At 42.7% G+C, this 18901-nt stretch overlaps 1 protein-coding gene across 1 annotated transcript in view; it reads right to left on the bottom strand.

Moving 5' to 3' along the window:
- Window positions 1–11858, bottom strand: part of TIAM2 (TIAM Rac1 associated GEF 2) — a 92161-nt gene extending 80303 nt beyond the window's left edge. Inside the window, 3 exon segments of the mRNA XM_069787059.1 lie at window positions 3170–3605; window positions 9486–10718; window positions 11748–11858. Coding sequence (XP_069643160.1) covers window positions 3170–3605; window positions 9486–10679 — 1630 coding nt within the window. The 5' untranslated portion in view covers window positions 10680–10718; window positions 11748–11858.
- Between the last annotated feature and the right edge of the window lie 7043 nt (window positions 11859–18901).

Below are 18901 nucleotides of genomic sequence, written 5' to 3'. Positions count from 1 at the left end.
CCAAAATCAAGGTTTTTTGGATTCTTCTGTCCAATAAAGGGAAAAGCTGGGCCTAATAGTGTTTATGGGACACGTTTGCTGTGAAAAGTTATGACATGGAATACTCTGGTCCTCATACAGCCCAAATCTAAAGTGTATGAAAAGTGAGCCCATCAGATGGATTTCATCACATTCTTCAGTGCCAATGAATGTACAAGTCACAAGAAAAAGGGAAATATGTATCGGAGATTACTGACCAAATCATCTGACGACTGAAAAGTTTTCAAATTAAAGAATCCAATAAATACAAATGCCTCTATACTATTTAAGTGCACTTTTTTCTATTACTGTCCAGAGTGTCTGGCAGGATATTTAGGTAATAGCAAATCCTACAGAGTTGGTCCTATCCTTTCCCCTTAGCAGCCCTCACTTGATGATCTTTATGACACGGAAACACTTGGAGATCTCTGCAGTTGGAAAAGAAGGATATGGTTTGTTACACTCTGCATATCAGACATGGCACTTCTGTCATCATTTCAACATAACAGGGCAAACTAAACCAACAAAACCAAGTCCCCTCTTGCATTCAGCAGCAGCAGGACTGTACAACCACCTCCACTTCTGCTTTTTAGGAAAGTGCAAATTAAGTTCTATTTTAAACTCCCGTATTTCCCCTATGTGTTATCAAAAAGGTAACTAAAGATATGTCAGTTTTTATCCTGACAGTTTATATGTACATAAATAAAAAATTTTGAAGGGCATGTGTGTTCAGGTGTATGGAACCCCAGGTATAACTTCGGGTCAAGCCAAGTGAAACCTGGAAGCAGCTAGTTTCATAAAATCTGACAGACACACTGGGACTGATTATCATCCAAGTATTTTTATCAAAACTTGAACTGAAGGGGGAGGGCAACTGGAAAGCAATTTCCCTCATTAAAATAAACTAATTAGACAGGACAGACGGCAAAGAGAGTTCCTCTTGTTAAAGGGTTACTATGCAAGCTCAGGTCTTCATGGCCCTGGGAGCAGAGCAGAGGCCTCAGGACATGTATACTTTGAAGTCTGGCAGGTAACCAGATGGTTATAAGCCTTCTGCGTATTTATAATTAAACACATCTCAACGGAGTGCAAAGAAACATGCTGTTCTCCATTTGCATATGTGGCTATTTTAAGTCATATTTTTAAATATCTTGGCTATTTAAACTTCAAGAACAAATTAAATACAGATTTATTCAAAACCCTGTATAAGGGGAACCAAAGCAAGCGCCTTGATCTTGATATAGCATATTATGAAAACAGAACTACGCCTTGATATCCAGACAGGCAAGTTTATTTTGGCATCAGAAGTCTCCATGGGACAATAAAGGTACGAGATCAAGGAAATGAGGAATGTATATTTAAAACAGCTAACAAAGCGGAAGAGATTCTGCACCATGAATGTATCTAATACTTCTTCTTATAATACATGTTAATAAAGCTTTTTACAGAGAATTTTATTATTCCTTTTTTATAGCTGGGGAAATTCAGGTAGGAAGAAGGGATGTAACTTGTTTAAGGTCATCAATAAGCCAATTTTATAGCAAAAAAATGAACACGAAGCACCTAAATTCCTTCCCAGAGCTTCATTATCCCAGAAATGCACAAACTACTAGTATGTAATGTATTTCAGTTTAGAGTTTTGATATGATTGTTTAGAAACTACTTTAATTTTAGAAGAGGCAGATCAAACTCATACTTCATAATGCAAACACATACAATAAGAAGGTGGTATTCAGGTATTGTTTTTCCCTTTGTATACACTGCTTGTAAGCACAAATCATGCTACCTGATGATCAGGGTAAGTGATTTAAATTGTTAAGACTACCTACATTTTGATCCCTTGATAGCAAGTCCCTGAATTATTAGGCGGAATCGCTACAATCTTGCGAGTTTGCTTCTTTTAAATCAGCACTATCAAGGACAACATTCCCAGCATTTGCTGTTTGCTGTTCATTTTTCTTCAAGTCTACACCCATGCAGAATTTTGAAAAGGGCAACCTGTGGGAAAGTTTGTATTTTCTCTCCTCCAGCCCCAGATATGCTAGGAAATTATTAAGTTTGATCATTTCCTTACTCATTAACTTAGCATTATATTTACTGAAAGGCAAATCCTATGAATGCAATTTAAAAAAAAAAAAAAAAACAAGCCCATGAACTCACCCATTAAATTCCTCTTCCTCCCCACAATAGATGTTATTTTCCTTCTCACACTTCCTGACACCCATACACTTCTCGCGGCACACCTACCTCCTCAATTATTCTGAGCAATCAACATGCACCGCGAGCGCAGCACTGAGCACAGCAATCACACCACAGCCCACCAGCAGCAGCCCCTTTTAAGTGGATTGCCTTCCCACAGGGCTGTTTCACAGCAGGAGCAGCCGGGGAAGACGGGAAGGTGGGCATGCTGAAAGCCAGAAGGGGTTGGTATTGCAGGGAGTGGGCACGGTGAAAGACTGTCCAGGGAAAGGAGGGAGACTGGCAAGCCCTGGGAGTGGTCCATGGCAGCTGAGCCTCGGGCACCACAGGGCTTCCCCTGCTGCTGCTTCGGCCTCCTCTGCCCTGAACCGCACACTTTTCTGTGTAAATGCACTAACTTGGGGAGTTCACCTCTTCGCTACGTTGTCACCCGAAGCACTGGAAATGGACTGAATATTTTTACATTAACTTACCCCAACTTTAAGTAAACCTCATAGCAGAGCCCAAGGAACTGCGTGGTTGTGACAGGGAACTGGGCACCAGGGACTTCTCCTGATCCTTAAATTTTTACTCCCCCCAAGACAGAGGTGTAACTTCTGTATTTTTCTCAGGTTTGGTTCAATTTGGTCTTTGACCTCCAGACATCCAAAAGCATCTTCTAAACCCCCCAATTCTGCATGAGTACAGAAACTGGGAAGTCAGACAAAACAATTCCTGCTATGGTATGAAACACAAGGCTGCACATGCAATACCAAAGACATGAGCACCACCTTGATTCAGTGGGCTGCTTAGGGACATGCTCCACTTTAAGCATGTGGGTAGACCGTGTAAAGTTAGGCATGAATTTCTGATCCCCCTAAACCTGCTAACAGAAACCAGCATGCATGAAGTTCCTGAGACACAATGGAAACAACTGCTCCTGCCAATCCGAAGGAGCAACGCGGTGGTTTACCTTTGAGTGTGACCCAGTACTGCTTCCACTTCCGCCGTGTGACCAGCTCCAGCTTCTTCTCCTTCTGCAGGGTCACCAGCGGTTTGAAGAACAGCCACCCTGCCTTGCGCACCACTCCTTGCTCTTTCTCATACAACAAATCCAGCTGCTCCAAGGAGCTCAGGGACTCGCCACTGGAGTCCTCTGTTTCCGATGAGGTCTCAGTATTCTCCAGGTTTGTCCTGCTCATCTCCAGCTCCCGCATGAAGTTTTCATAAATGTTCTGCCTCAGGGCATCACTGCTGACCGCGTTGGTAGACTCGCTTCTCTGGGACAGGACATGGCTGGAGCCGGGTGACCACAGCAAAGCAGAGAACTGCGATGGTGCCAGCGTGTCCGTGCTGAAGTTGTCCATTCTGCTGTCAAAGTATTCACTCCCATCTTTACACTTTGGCTCCTGTGCAAGAAAGGAATTTGTCAGCAGTCATTCACTAGAGCTATGATGAAAAGACACACTTCATTTGGCATTTAAATCTGTTTCATGTTTAGCCGTGGCCAGCTCCTTCATCAAGGGCCACCGCTTTTCACCATTACATCACAGGCTTTGCCTCGGCAGCCGCTGACACCATCAGTGCCATCACTCATGGTTTTCTCAACAGAACCCCATTAAATCCTAACCACTAAGTCTGCGAGCTTTGATAACTCGGACACCTGCGAGTAATCGCCAAATTCACTAGTAACTACTGGGGCTTCTACTTGCTGAAACCTGATGGACTCCAGGAGACAACCACATCCTCCAGGCTGAAACCCAGGCACTGCTGCTCACACGCCTGTTTGAGTACAACTGGGAACAGCGTCACAAGAAGTTTCTTTATTATTACAGGGTTTTCAATACTTGGGTGACACCCCATTTGTGTGAGGCAGCTACATTTAGCTTCAGCACAGCTAGGTTGATTTTACCTCCACTTTCTATTTGTCATATAAACTGTGCTTAACCAACACAAAACAGGTCAAAAGTTGAGAATATTTTAAGCTTGTTAGTATTGACCAATTGACAAAAACCTAATGTAACAGAAGATGTGATTTAAAAAAACACAGACATGCTTGCTGACTGGCACAAACCCAGTCTCCAGACTGCAGAGGTGTGTGTTTTCTGACTTGCTGGAAACCCGCCGGGAGCTTGACTATCTCATCAAGCACCAACGGGCCTTTCTCCTAAGTGCATTGTGCAGCTTCATCCCTTGTATTGAGAGGGCTGGCCAATTTTATCTGAAATACTCAGGCCTGATGGTATGACTTCAGCTTTGCCTTGTGATAGGGATGCTAACACAGGCCCATTTCTTGCCACTGCTTGTCGACGTGGGACCTTGTTGACAGATTCGGCCTTTTCTTTCTTAAGCCTTTCCCAGCAATGTCCTGACTGCTCCCAACTCTCCCAGGCTCCAGTGATAGACAGGGATTTTCGCACTGCCCAAGATAGAGCTCCTTGGACTAACTTCACTATCGAGAACCATACCATCCATCGTAAGAAGCCATTTATTGTCTTCCCAACTCAAGTGTTGCTGATCCTACTTAAAAGCAAACAAGATTTAAGAACATACAACACAAAAAAAAACCTGCTGCCTTTTGCAGTAAAAGTGTGAGGGAAGAGAAGAGATGGCTGTAAACAATTCAAGAAGTGAAGCTATTACCCTCAGTAATAATAAAGCTATTATACTTTCAAGTTTAGAATGCCTCTCTAAAAGCATTTGTTCATAGACTTCTGTACATGACTAAAGTAAATAAACCTTGGTCTCCTGTGAGCTGCTCTCACCAGCAGCTTTGAAAGCAACTACTATTTTGTTCCTTTGCTTCCTACTTGATGCTCTTCAAAACTGCAGTGGAAAAGCTGTGCTGTGTTTTGATAGCATCAGGACCTCCAGCGCTCAGCCAAGAGCAACAGTGGGATCGCACGCCTTCCCAAGCATCGCCAGACAAACCACTTCTCAAGCAGCAGGACACTGCTGGTTGTGGCCTCGCAAAAGCCAACTTGAACTGAAACCCACGTTCTCTTACAGTACATTGAAGTTCAAGTCTGGCTTTTCAGATTACTGTGTCTGGCAACAAGGATCCAATTCTCCTGGTAATGGAGCACCTTCCTCAAACCTTATTGCAGAGTGTTAGTCAGTGTTCTCCAAGAGTAACTCCCTAAACATCAACAGTTTTGCTTTTTATATGGTAAAGGGAGGAAAATCAGGGGAGTGGGGGGAGGGGGTGGGGAAGTAATCACACATGTAATGTGTTTATGCCCACAAAGCAACCGTACAACATGGATCCTACAACTGTGCCAGCCATCTGCAGTTCGGTGGGAAACTGGAAGCTTTCTCCACCCTCATTTTAATTACTGTCACTGTATGAGTATGCCAAAATCCTGTATTTTAATTGTTTGACTATTCTCCAGGAACTGCCAGGGTCCTCTAGAAAACATTAACATACAGTTTATTAAGAATATGTAGTTCTTTCAGTCCCAAAGCACTAGTAAGAAAAACAACATGAGACGCATACAGGAGAAGGTATCTGCTGTGAAGGGCCACTACTGGAACAACAAGCATTAATGAAAAGGGTGGGATACAACCTGTCCATGAACAGCCACTAACCACGTCCTGTGTTTTCTCCATGCACACAGAAAAGGTAGAAACTAGGAAGTATCAGAGGAGGGTAAATGAACACAGGATCCAAAATGAATATATACACTTCGCTATGACAACATCACTTGTATTTCATCTTTTTTAAAGAACAGAATTGGCAGAGTCACATAGTCTCTGCTGGTCCGCAGGGAGGCTGTCACTGTAGCAGTATCTGGTCACCACTGAAAAGGTCTGACCCAAGTTGCTGCTGCTGGTGGTTTCCCTGCCAGGCAACTTTCTGCTTGTTTTCTCTCTGGTGTATCTAGTGATGACAGAAAACTACCACTGTTTCTGCTCAGCTGCATTCAAGCAGATCTCTCAATGTCTGAGATACACCCTGGAATAGTTATAGATAATGCAAAAGCTAAAGTGGCTAAGATACCAATTAGACAAATTGACGCATTAATAATTAGCTGTAAAGAACAGCGTAGGAAACAATGCAGCCTGCTAAATTCATTAGGACCCAAGCTGAAAGTAGAATCTAATAGCAGTGTTCAAGCCAAATAAAGAGGTTGTCTCAATGTACTTTTCTTTTAAATTCTCTTTACACCACACTTCAGGGCTCTGGCTTATAAAGTCAGGAAATTTCAGAAATTATTCCCATAAAGAGGCTATTTACTTCATTGAAGAACCTATCTGCAGCAGCTGTTTCTGGTGGCTGGATTTTCATTTTACACAGCGCTTGCTTATTTTCTCCATGTTATACAGTTGCACACTGAGTTTACACCACCACGTTTAGCAGTGGCTGACTGTGCAAGAAGTCTGCCTAAATTCTAGCCCTAGGTGTCACATGCATCACATACACCTTGCTGCTCACACATAGTATATTGTGATACACCATCTCCCCAGTGCTGTTTCAGCAAGGATTAAACTAAATGAGGACATGCCATACAATAGAGTACCAATGATGCATCGAGGGAATGCGTTAGGACACCCTCATGCAATGAAAATTGGGTCATGGCACAGAATGACTGCAAGTCTTGACGTGAGACCATTATTGGAAAGGCAAACTCAATTCCAGGATATATCAGATCAAGTCAGACATCAGGAAACATCCAAGTCACTGCACAGGGCACAGCTGAGGGCTCCTCTGGAATATCCCATATCCAAATCTGTTTATAGATGATGTAAAACAGGTGCAGAGGAAGGGTGCCAGAATGAAAAGAAAACAGACTTCCTATCTTAAGACAGAAGACCAAAGAGAGTCTGCATAGCCCCACAAATATGGGCCAAGAAAAGATACCATTTCTGCCTGTAAATAAATCATAACAGATTAAATAATGGGGAAGGATAACTAACGTAGCGGAGGATATTAGCATCAGAAGAAACCGTCCGGGACTATATCTACTCTGCAAATTAGCAAGCATCAGAGTAAGAGGGTTTGGAAACAGCTTTCAAGATGGGGAAAAGCCCACACGATTTTAAGCTGCCATTTGTTCACGAAGGGGATTAAACTCTGCTGCCTTTCTAGTGGCAAGAGACTAGCCTCAGTATCCCAAGACTGTGCCTCTTGGTCCTGTGCCCCCAGGAAGCAGGAGGCTTGGCTGACTTGTTTCCACCAGGGCAGCCAGAGGGACCTATCCACCCAGCCAGCACCGGCAGTTAGGCCTGCTTATAGGGAAACATTCCAGCTTTCACCTACATTCAGCCCAAGTGACTCACAATCAGTTATTAGTAATGTACTGAGGAAAGGACACGATGTTCAGAGCAAAGCATGGAGGCTACAATCGCCATGATGAACAGTCCTGTAAACAGGGACCAACTGTCTGACAGATCATAACCACGCATGGTACTTCTGCATTTTTAAGCCAGAGGACCCAGTGAGAGTATAATCGTTACAAAACTACAACACAGCAACCCCCAGAAGAGACAGCAGGTTAGTCGAAGCGTGCAAGGCAGAAAGGAGCTGACCAAGCCTCATGAGAAAGGCAAAAATATAAAGCATTTGCTACCAATCTTATCCTTCCTGTCACTGGATACTTGTCTGATAAAAATCAATGACTAACAATTTCCTATGCCTTTTTCTAAGAAATCACCATTTTTGGAGCTAGGGATGATTTACTTCTACCAGAAACAGATTCTAGCTTTATGCAATCTTGCCAGCCAAATTTCCTTGCTGTGTCTGAAGTCAGTTCACTGCACAGTGAATTCAAAACAGCTATGAATCGTGCATCACAAATACCATTCTGAAAATGTCATAACTAAGTAATACATGGCAAAGGTCTGGGATGCAGAGATCGTATGTAAAGCCTGGCTGTAAAATCCAGAACAGCTACAGATGTTGAAACTGGTGAAGAATCCTGGCACAAGGCACTGAGGCTCTTTACTGATTCCAGTTTTTCTGCCTTCTCTTTCACAGCTGACTAAGAAGGTGAAAAGACAGCATCTGATAAAATACATGAGCACCAACTCACAAAAGAAGTGATCCAGATGAACAGCTTTCATTTTCATTTTCCCAGTGTCCCAGTAGCCCTTACCTAGGGATTTACACTGGCAAACCTTACGCTGACCTATTTCTGAGCCTAAAGGTCCATCAGAGTTTTACATTGCAATGACAGATGCCTGCTAAGCACAATACCTGTCTCAATTTCCAACACGAGAGTCACCATTTGCTCTACATGCCACATAAAGCATGTGTTATGATCTACTGCTTAGCTGCTGCCTAATTTGCAAAAGTAGGTGTTCCCTTCTCTCTCTGCTCGCTTCTGAAGTGGCCAGCACCCCACTGTTGCTGAAAGGGAGCAAATACTTCATTTAGGGAAGCACAGTGACTTGTACGAAAAACACTATGAAAATTTAAAACCAAAACCAAAAAGAGTCTCTGCCCCCCATCTCAGCTAGTGAACTCAAGTGTAGAAGTCCAGGCACAATCTGGCATTTAAAGAGCCGATTCTGGGGCCTACAGCTATAGAGAGGAGAATTTCATTCCTGACCACAGGCATCCTAAATTCCTATTAATGGTACATCCCTTCCCTCGCTCTTGCCCTCCTCCCATCTCCTTCTTCACACCACCACCTCCCAGCAAGCCAGATGGCAACTCAAGCTTTTCCATCTGGTAAACTAAGCTGACAAGTAGGAAGGAGGAGGGCACTCCATGCAATGCCTTCAGAAGAGGTGGAGGCAGAACCAGCAGCTCTGGCCGATACTCTACAGTTGGTTGCCTTGCTAGAGGTGGACCGACAGTGAAACCAAAGTGATGAAGCCAGTAATACAAATAGCGAATACCTGCAAAGATATTTATAACATCTTTCTTCTACTGCTCCTTCCACATTCTTTAGATAACGTATGATGATTCATAGCATATATATGATATTCAGGTTATATTTTCACAGTTGAAATAAAGAGAAGCCTTAAAAACTCCAAGTCACTTTTTAAGTAATACAATGACTTCAAAAGCTAATTCACTGAGAGATTAGGCTGCAGAGATAGTAGTTAGCTAAGAAGGTGACAAAACAGGAAGGGAAACTTTGCACACACAAACATGTAACTTTTTTTGCTGTCGACATTTCAGACAGCTCCAGGGATGCAATACTTCTCAGGATTCCAAAAATTACTAAATAAGATTGGCAAGTAATTATCCTGCAAGACAGACAAACGTGATGCAGTCACTACATTTATAAGAGGAATCTACAAACCAACTTTCAGGCACTTAGGCTGAGGTTTGTACATACCTGCAGCTTCCTTTTCTTCCTCGAGAGACTTCCCGTCCAGTCACTGATGCGTCGCATTCGGTTTTTTAATGTATCCTTCTTGGATGCATCCTCACTGAGGGGCTTGGACTTTCTGCATGGGAGTGTGTAGGAAGAGTAATATGCTGGACTTCCCTGCTCTACCCTGGAGGGAACATCAATGTCTGAGGCAAATGAGACACGGTTGCTTAAGCTACCGTGAGTGTCAATATACTCATCAGACAGCCTGATCCCAGGTGGACTGCTTTCCAAATTTGTATCCTTATAGAGATCTCGGAGTGAGGAAAGAGATGAGCTTTGGTTGAAGGACTTCTTGTTGTCACTTGCTGGGAAACTGGCATGAATGCTTGTATCTGGAGTGCTCCTGGTCAAATACGGACCATCCAACTCATTGATATCCCCAGCATTTCCCCAGAGAGAGTCATACCATGAAGACTCGGAGCTGAGGGAGCTTCCTTTACTAGATCGAAGCCTTGAATCAGTAGGCGACAGACGATGGCTTGAAGAACAGTCTGCGCTGGAGTTCCTCCTGATGTCGAGCAGGTTATTCGGCTTAGATTCCAAGGCAGGTGAATACCTCAGCAACTGGACCGGTCCACTGGACTCCTCAGTCGGTACCTTGCTGTTGCTGCTGTTGTGGAACTCGACCCTCAAGCAACCGTCCAGCTTCCCCAGTGTTTTAATGAGAACTTTCGGACTCCTCCTGTCCTCTGATGGGGAGGTTGATGCAAGACTCTCATTCTTTCCGTAGCAATTTAAAATGTGTCCATTGCATTCTCGAGAGGCAGAGTGATTACTTCCAGCTTGAAGGCCAATATAGTGGAAACCGTTCTCAGGGAAAAACACTCCATTATTTCCTTGGCAGTAGTCCCCCGAGGCATTTGTCCTGTGTTTGGCATGGGCATTGCTTTTAGAAACCTTTGCCACAGTGTCACCGAGTCTAGATGAATAAGGCTGACCACTCTTGAAGTGCGAAAGGCAGCTTCTAGCAAGAGACCTCGATTTGTAGTTTGAGCTGCTACTGGTATGTGTCCATCCATGCACAGAGCAAGACTTTTCATCTTTAGCATGAATGCTGCGAATTTTCAGAGAGCAAGGCTTCTGCTTGGCACCAGCTGTAGCAGCAGCATGATTTTTTGATCCCTGAAGACTGTATTGGCTTTCTGAATTCCCCATTTTCCACTAAATTAAGAAGAGTTTCATTAGAAACAATGGCTAGAAGACAGAATGAAAAGTAACAGAACATTTTTACCCTCTACACAGGAAAGTGCCTTTTTAAAAAATGGTATAAAGCAATTGTTTAAAAAAAGCCATTAAGTGGCCATTTACAACATTAAATTCATAACTGATCTTATTTTAGGGGCAGGCTAGGAAAGCCTATTCTCTGTATGGTTCTCTACCCCGTTATAAAGCTGGAATCTAGCTCCATTGAAATCATGTCAACACCTTTCTCCACCCACACCCTTGGCAACATCCTTTTCTTATAACTTACAAAATCTCTGGCTCCCAAGAACAATGGCATAATGAAAGGGAGACAGCAAGATAATCACAACTTAGATGTAAAGTGAACTGTAGTTTCAGAGAAATCCCTTCTGCCAGGAGACAAACCCACTGCAGTTTCAGCATGACTGGTTTCTGTGCAACCAAGTGTTGCCTCCATAAACTGTTCAGCAAACCCCAACTTGGTGTTTAAATGGAGTCAATCCAGGAGAAAGGAAAAAAAAAAACCATGCCAAAAAACAAACAAAAAATAACTTGGTTAGTGAATAGCCTCATCTTCCATTACAGCACAAAACTGCATTATGTTCATTCAGCATGGTGCAGTTTGATAGTTCACTTAGTAAAATCTTCTTCAGCTTTTTACTGAATTCACAGTGAACAGCACACACTGGAGCAGTCAAATTGCCCCAGTGATAAGACTGAAGATTTTGGACCTACATAAAGTGTACCCCAAAGTAAAAAAGATGGATCTGTTCTTTTTGTTATTTGGAGTGAATCTCCACTGCTTGTGATTTACAGAAACAACATCAAAGCGCTTTTTTCATCAGCACTATGCTTCTTTGCTCGTCGGATTTCAGACTATCACTCTTAGGAGAATACACTGCAGCCTCATTAAAATTTTGTCAAAATAAGCCATTGTGAAAGCACAATCTTATCTTCTAGAGCTTGTATATATTTTAACATCCTTACTTCTAGCCCTTAGCACTTTTAGATGAAAAGCATAGTATAAACCGAAGAGCAAACCTGTAGGATCCCTCTTAAACACAGGCACAGTTAGCAGTTAGCATGCTCTGCATTGTCTTCGTGGACAGCTGCTACAGTTGCCAAAACTGGGATGGAGTTGCACACGGCCTTCCTAGAAAACACCAAAAAGACAAAATAGGGCGCTCAGTCAAATAGAACTTACATTTTACTCCAGCTGTAAGCAAAATGAATACCAAAAAAACCAAAATCAGACAGAAGTTACAAATGGAGACGAGAGGTCTGGTTAAGGCGATTCCTGGATTTTAACATACATTTTTATAAACATACTCTAACAACTGACACTGAATTAATACAATTAAGTCACTGTTTGGGTAAGTGTTTTATTTTCCAATTCTGTCCTCCCGTCTCACTGACAAGTTAGGGCAAACTTTGAGCCCCTTCCAGTTTTCTTTTTGGAAGACCAATTACAGATGGCAGGACTGTGCCACAGGACTGTGATCCATTACAACGTGGACCAAACTGATCAGAGGAGTGTCCCACAGCATCTGTTTATCCTTCCCCATGCCTGGATTCCGACTACGACCCTCGCAGTGAAAGGCCACTGCGCAATTCACTCCACCAACCACCCAGCAACCTCTCTCTTTAGGTTTGTTCTGATTTTAAGTTAATCTGCCAGTAAAGCCAGAAAAAGGCAGCACCAAGCACTGCACACACCCAAAGGTAACAAGACCCAAGTTCTATCTGACCATCTGAACATATCAGCTCTTCACTTGGCACACAAAGGCCACAACTCAAAACAAAAGGACAGAAGCTGAATCTCACAGAACATACCAGCAGTTTAGGGATTGAAATACTCAGTAGAAAAGAAGCTGTACAAGATCTCAGGGTCAGTTTTGGAACACACATTTTAGCTAGAAACGATTCTTAATACACTACCCTGAAAAAAATTCTCTTCTGCATAAATGCAGTGGCTACTGGTCATAATTTTCAATTGAATAGCTACTTGATTTGAACACAGAGTTTTGCTCTTTTTGACTTGTTTTGTGGCTGTTTAGTTTATAAGAACCTTGAAGATATTTAAAGGAATTCACTGGTAAGCTAGATATTTTGTTAACCTTACCAAAACCAAAGGTAAATGTTGCAAACTAGAACTAAAAACAGTCTCAACAGCAAGCCTAGAAAGACATCGGTAAATAAGTGACATAGAAGAGATATATCCTTTTGTATCATGCTAGAGATGCTACAGACCCATAAACACAATTTCATGGCTGTTACCACAAAGATATTTGATAAAACAGGTAAGTCACAGAAATTTCACCTTATACTCAAAAAAAAAAAAAAAAATCTGTTTAACTTGCCTATTCTCTCTAACAATTTGGAAGGTTGCTATTGAGGACACCCTTGCCTTGCAGGTTTGATTTGCCTATGCTGCTAAGTACACCCATTTATGTAAACAGTTTTAAAAGTGTCATATACAACTTGGATTAACAAAAGACTTTGGATTCAAGGTAAACAGAAGACAACACACAAACTTCCTAAGCTCCAAGCTGCTGAAGGAATTGCGAACCCCCAGAAAAACTGCCTTCCTCAATCCAGGAGGCACAGACCACAAACAAGCAAGGAGTTTACATTCAGAATTCTTCATCTGGGAGCAGAAAGTACATTCAGCAAGGGGGCTTTGAAGGGCTTATATCTATTCATAAGGGAATGCTGAACCCAATTTGTCTAACGAAACAGGCGAAAAGACCATCTGGTCTCCATAGTGATTGCGCAATGGTTAGGTAATCCTTTTAACAGAGTGGGTAGCGAGCAAGCTGCTGTCATGAACCTCCGAAGATAGACATTCAATTCGTCAAGGCTCAAGCTGCTGCTACAGGGTCCATTGTGCATGTCTGATCCAATACACAGGTCACATAATGGGTGAACGAATAAATTTATCTCCGGGTACAAAGTCTACAAAACAGCGTCTCAGTCTGTGCAGGAATCAGTCAGCAGTACAACAGAACAGTCAATAAATCCCATAGAAATAGCCCTGAGGGATTTTTCTCAGCATCCCGGCCGTCCAGAAAGCTACGGTAGGCTACACATTCGCGCACACTGCGATAACCAATCGGGGCATCTGCGAGGCTGCACAAAGACCGTCCATCACCCTGCAAATCAGCTGCAATGCCTTTCTCTTGACTCACACTTGTGTGGAGCGATTTTCTTTCTGCTAATTACAAGGGGGGTGGCGGGGAGTGAAGCAAGTCGCCTTATGCCCAAAGGCAGCGTGACACCGGGGCAGGGGGGCAGTCGTGCACAAGCTCCAGCTGTGCTCACTCCGAACATTTGCACATTTTACTCTACTTGAACGGTGGAAGCACTGGAAACTACAGTGCCAGGGACAGAGTTCAGCTTCCCCTATACTTCTCACAGCAACCTACCACCACAGAAGACGATGTGCTTTTCTCTCTTCCTATACAGAGGGATGAATCCTTCTTGTGAGCAAAACCAGTTCCTATTAATATTTTCTGCAATTATAATCAGTATATTTAGAAAGCAGCTCACTGCGCCTGAAGATGACTATTAAGAGTTTATTTGCTTTCAATTATACCCACATTCCCTAAAAAAGAAGTTTTTAATCTTCACCCTGGTTCCCCTTGACACATTTGAAAAACACAGCTATGCAAACATACTAATCCGGGAACCCCACCAGCTCCACCACACCCAATAATTAACACAAATCATAACCCCAGAGCTAAAAACATATTTCCCCACCTTGGGGCTTCTCCACATAAAGTTCCCCTAGACTTTTGGCTTTGAAAAACAAACACACAAGATCAGGAGCCATTCTGGGGAAGCGCCTGCCACCTATGTTCCCTCATTAATACCACCGCAGCTAGACTGCTTTATAAATGCTAGAGGGGAGAATGCCTTTCTTAAAATTAAGGTGAGCACATGTACAAGTAATGCTCTGCAATTGCTCGGGTGCTTTCCTCCCCAGTCTTAATCTCTCAAAATAAAGGTTTACAAAGCTTGACATGCTAACCATATTGCAAGCAAAACTGAACCATAACAACAACATCCCAGTACTAGGTTTGCTTATGAGATACAACAAGGAATTATTATATTACGAATTAGTGGGAGATCTGAGTCAAGGGAAACAGGCTTCTGCGCTGGTCTCATCTCCTACAGCAGGAACGCACACCAAACATCATTTCGCTACTGCCAGCCATCGGCTTCCAATACAGTCACGCTAACCAGGCTGAGACTCTCTAAAACTACAGGTCAGAAAATGCCAAGTTCCAGACTGACGGGAGGCAAGCACAGAGCCATAAGTAGACTGAATGCTCCACAACCACAGTCAACATCAGACAGTAGCCATATACCAGCCACAAAAAGGCAAGAGATTGTGGTAGCATCTTCCTAGGGAGGTTCAACAGATTTTCCTGACTGGGACTGACAATCTTGCCACCCAGGAAATCGTAAAAGCTCAGCTAATGTGAGCCCTGGCAATGCTAAACTTTAGCCCAGATCAAGAAGTTACCCTTATGAGACATAAACACATGCACCAAAGCTATCTCTCTGACGTACTTTGATGCTCTTATTCCTCTGGATGGCTGGTGACAACAAAGCTTCACTGGCAGATGTATAATAATCCCTGCTGAAGCTTCCCTGACAATCTACTGATGAGGGACAGGGAAGTTGATTCTCACTTCATTAAACATGGCATCAGTGCAAAAATGGCAAAAATGATGACAAAAAAAAAAGAACAGTATGGGTTGATCCAGATGAGGATAATATCATCCCATCAAATTAACACCACTGAGTGAGTACTCACTGAGGAACACAGGAACTCATGAGTCTTCAGCGTTACCAGGAACAATAACTCTTTATGCACAGCAAAAGAGCTTAAATTTAAAACCTCCTGTCTTTAACAAGAAAAAGGCTTTTAAAAGAAGAGCTAGATTAAGAGCTAGAAAATAGGTAAGAGCTAGAGCTAGTTGCCTCACCCCTAAAAATAAGAGCCTACATCTTTTCATTTCTTTACAACAACGCACCAGGACACAGTTTAAACTTTTAAGAAGTCCTTACCATGAGGAAAGGACAGAAAGTTATTCAAGAAAGAAATAATCTAACCAAGTATTTTATTCCTACTTGTAGCTTAAGCAGCAACCATGTGTCACAACCTCTTCAGCCTTTCTTCGTCAACAGGATTGTTACCTGCACCAGTGCAGTACCTTTCAAGAGGTCACAGGACCAATTCTCGAGTACCTGCCACCTGGCACAGTACCTCACAGCCATCCACATGGGTATAAATATCTGCCAAAGAAAGGCAGAGCTTCACCTCACTTTGCAGTGATATAAATACTTACACAAAGGGCCTTTATATGCAAAGGGCAGAGTATATCCCGTCGACTACTGTCTAGTAATGAAGCAAGAGGAGAGAGTCATGTATGCTTTCCGCTGTGTTTGAAAACAATCTTTCCACAAGGGCAGGTAAGGACTCCCAGCTGCAAAGGGGACTGTGGTGGCCACCTCTGAACTGCACACGGTGGAGCAGGGAGGCATGGAGAGGAGAAAAGGCAGCGCCAGTGTCTTTACACAGGCGGCTGATCTGAGTGCGTGGTTCATAAGTGCACCACAGGAGACTGTCATCAGGATTAGTGGAGCTGGGATAATGGGGAATCTGAAAGTATTTCAGAGCAATAAAAAAGGAAACAGAAAGCCCCCTCATTTATACAAAATGACCAACTTGTTTTCTTTTAATGGCAGATCTAGCTAGAAACGTTGCAGCCTGTGATGTACAGCAAATACGTTAGTGATTTTTTACATCAGGAAAAGCTTTTTTTTGTTGGTTTTTCTTTTTAATTGACCAAGCAATTCCTATTTTTTCTTTCAAACTACTTTGACATTCTCATTCCCCTAATGGTTAAAACACTGTCCATTTTAAATGGCTTATAAAGTCTTAGAAATTGTATATAACTATCTTTCAGATACTAATGTGTTCATAAGTTTTGCAAAGAATCAATGTGCTTTGTGAATTCTTACAGGGATACAGAAATATAGGTTTGAAGTTTTAATTAACTTTTAATCTTCTTCAGTTTTTAATATGAAAGTAATACAGAATGCTAGAACGTGAACCTGCCCTCCCCTTCCTGCACGGCTGTGTATGGACGGATACGTGAAATTAATGAGGGAGGCAGGTTAGCACAACACTGTAGCTGGATTAAATGTGGAGTTTGTTACTGGAAACAATTTACTGTATTTTTTAGAACTATGCACTTTGGTCACATGCTTCCACAAATCAGAAGCAGATTTCTTATTCCTGCAATCTCAATCACATTCCTATTACAAAAATATACCATAATAATTATACCATGGTATTCTTGGCAGGATACTTTGCATTATATACCACTGTATTCAAAGAATGAATAACCAAAACACCACAAGTATGCCTTTCTTTTTAAAAAAAAAAAAAAAAAGAAAAAAAGAAATAAGACTATTTTGCCTTAAAAATCCAATTTGAAGCCAGAATTCCTCGCTCACTCATTAGGCTCTTTAGAGTTATAGCCTCCTGTATTAGGAACTGTTTGGTAGCTCATGAATCAAATTAAAACCAATCACTTTTCTCATTAAACATAAGTAGTCATTATGACCCCAGACACTTCTTTTCATGCTGTGAATCATACCTAAATTGCATATAGACTTCTAATTTCACAGTTTAAGCAAGAAAGGGACAATCTCCTTTTCTGGTTCCTCCTCTTAGAATAACATTAATCCCAACAGGTCTACACTGCATCACAGATATCTTACATCAGAATTACACATCCCGTACCTGGGACACAATTCCTTCTTTTACTCAACCGATTCTTCTGGGTCCAAGACATTGGCAGCTTAATTAAATTATGCTTTATAGCTTTCAAGTTAGCACAATATGGAAGGCTGAGTCAAGCCTGAAGATCCTTATCATATTACACCAGTGCTGATACAATCTAAATCTCTAGGGACTTATTTTTCTTTGGCAGGAAAAACAAATTTCACCATTTGTAAATGTTATTGAATTTATACACAATGGCTAAAGTGCACATCCATTTAAATAAAAGCCATTAAGCTTGTTAAAAAAAAAACAACAAAAAAAACCATAGCAGAGATGCCAGCTAACATCTTGGCTTAATGCAGTAGCTGCAGTAGTTAAAGAGTTGATATGTCAAAGGGTCTATTTCCTGCCCCTTGAAGGGGAAATGAACTCAGTGATCTGAAAGGTCTTTTCTTCTCTACCTACTCTGGTTGTAAGCATACTGGCAGGTCCTGATGCAGATTAATGCAGTGCTTTCAAGGGATTTCAAGGCCTGGGGCCTCAGGCGGGGAGGATAGCGTACCTGAAAGGAGCCAAGATGCTCCAAAAGCAGGGAAGCCCCAGCTCTAGCCTCGCTGCCCGCCCCAGGCTGTGGAGTAACAACACTTCAGAGACGGAGCTCGGGTCTGCAGACCTCCTGCCTGAGCTTAGACAAACTCCTGAAGAGGTCTCTGCCTCAGCCCTCCTTACTCGTGATAACAACAGGAGGTGAGGCTGGGGCTTTCTGGTCAAACTGGGATTCCCAAATCCCCAACAGGAACATCCGCCCTTCTCCTCTCTTGACTGCTTCAGTAGCAACCAGCTCATGCTATCAAATGCAACCGTAGTCAGCAGGCAGCTATGGGAATATTCTCTCACATGCACCCACCCAAAACTGTAGGTTCCAAAACACCAGCTTTGGAGAGGGTAGGAGAAAGGTTATTTTTGGACTAGGGCACAGTTAACAACACTGTATCCCAAGCAGCCCGGTAGACCCTATCAAAAGGAGAAGCAAAGGGCAGCAAGGAAGAGCAATCCCAGGCAGGAACATTAACCCATTCTGCCCCCAAAGACCCTCTTTGGTGTAACAACTTCCAAGCCTATTGGACCAACTTTTAACCCTTGGCACCAGAGAAAAACCTGTAGTAGCAACTGGCAGGACACCATGCTTCAGGCTGAGGGACAGGGGCTGGGATGACTGTGGGACTCCCTGCCCACCACCTATTACACAGCCCACTCCACAAGCAGGAAGGGGAAACCACACTGCATTTGACATAGTCTTTTCTACTTCTCGGTTTACATTCATAAACGCCTGAGGGTGTCGATTCCAAAGTAAATGCTTTCTCACCTTTGGCCCTGGGACTTCCTGAAGAGG

The sequence above is a fragment of the Haliaeetus albicilla genome, chromosome 7 (genome assembly GCF_947461875.1).
Source record: "Haliaeetus albicilla chromosome 7, bHalAlb1.1, whole genome shotgun sequence".
NCBI classification, from domain to species: domain Eukaryota; kingdom Metazoa; phylum Chordata; class Aves; order Accipitriformes; family Accipitridae; genus Haliaeetus; species Haliaeetus albicilla.
Note: the sequence above shows the minus strand (reverse complement) of the source record. Positions and strands in the feature narration are given on the sequence as shown.